A 1,530-nucleotide genomic window follows, 5' to 3' on the forward strand; every position below is an offset into this window, starting at 1 on the left:
TGATGTCAATGTTACTTTTTAATTAAACAAAACTAAAACCATAATTGTTTGAAAGAATCCTTAGCAAAGGTTTTCGTGTTTACCTCCGTTTTACGAATCCTTTTAAGATAACCAGGTCCTCGGTAAAGCGAGCGATGTTCTCGTGTTTGAAAACAGTGCCATGTAGTGAAGCCGACAACTTAGTCGATACTACTGCCCCTCAGCAGTTTGTTAACTTGAACTGGACTATCATACTCTTCTCCCATCATATTACCATGTACAAGCCGTATGTAAATGATTTTGAAGGCAAATTAAATGTATACATTCGATTTGTCATTGTAATATTTCAATAACAGATTAATAACAATATTCCAAACAAATATTACGACAATTGCTTCTCACCCTTGGCGAAGATGATGGCTGGAATTTCCAGTAAAATGTGCAGAACAAAAAGCGCTGTAAACATCGTGTTCTCCTTTTAGTCTTGTAAAGTATCTCAGGACGTGTTCGTACCACGGTGTGCTGATTAATTTAAACCGCTAACAGTTGATCCCAAAGATTATAAAACGTCAACAACGTTAACTGATATTCAGTAAGGGCACGCCTCTGACGATCTCACCCTCACATATTTTGAACTTTTGTCAACAATCGTTTAAAAGAAAATAGTCTCCTTTGTCTCGGCTTAAAAGTCGTCTATAATTAGGACTTCTTAGACTTCTTACATTTCCTTACTTATACCAATTTTCTCGATTGCATTAATTTTAAAAATTATTTCACGTCTGAGCCAAGACGAAAAATAGATACCCCCCACATTCGTCTAGGCGGATAAGATACTTGCAGCGGAAATGCTCAAACAAAATAATTATTTTCACTCGTAATATAGTAATTACCATATAAAAGAATGTAACACCCGGCTGATTTTGAGTGTGTTTTGAAAAAGGTTAGTAGTTTTATGGCCTCTCAGTTTGCCATTCTTTTTAGCTATGTCGAGATATTTCAGTTCTGTCAAAAGTCATAAATTACTCAGCTGTAAGGGGTCGTCCCTCCCCAAAGAGTGGGTGTTTGTACGATAATTTTGGATCCAGGAATAGCACCAGCTGCTTACGCATGGAGAGTTACCGAGAGCGACAGCAATTGAACTCTTGTAATTCGAAATATTCAGCCTTAACACTTGAATGTGACTATACTTTAATGTCACCTCAGTGGTGTTCCCAAGGGGAACACTGAACAATAGAACTTTATTTTAACACTGGTGTTAACTCCCTAGTGCGACTGCAACCATTGATGCAAGATGAAAAAGAAAGGATTTGTCAATTAAGCGCAAGTGGTACATTGCATCCGCTTTGCCGCTAAATCAGATGAAAATTATTACATGTGAAATTGGAGAAATTTCAAAATTATAGGGCTGGAGGATGTCGTTGTACAAGTGTTAAAAGCGGGGAGTGGCGGAAATTGCGGACAAAATAGAAAAAGAAGTTCATCGTGAATACTAAAACAAAGTTAACAAAGATAATAAAAGGAATCCCAGCTCATGGCCCATGAGCAAGAAAC

General features: G+C 37.3%; 1 protein-coding gene across 1 annotated transcript in view; it reads right to left on the reverse strand.

Moving 5' to 3' along the window:
• Positions 1-512, reverse strand: part of LOC138014569 (uncharacterized) — a 78,625-nt gene extending 78,113 nt beyond the window's left edge. The window contains 1 exon segment of the mRNA XM_068861682.1: positions 382-512. Coding sequence (XP_068717783.1) covers positions 382-445 — 64 coding nt within the window. The 5' untranslated portion in view covers positions 446-512.
• Positions 513-1,530: the final 1,018 nt, after the last annotated feature.

This window comes from Montipora capricornis, chromosome 1 (genome assembly GCF_036669925.1).
Source record: "Montipora capricornis isolate CH-2021 chromosome 1, ASM3666992v2, whole genome shotgun sequence".
In the NCBI taxonomy this organism is placed as follows: Eukaryota; Metazoa; Cnidaria; class Anthozoa; order Scleractinia; family Acroporidae; genus Montipora; species Montipora capricornis.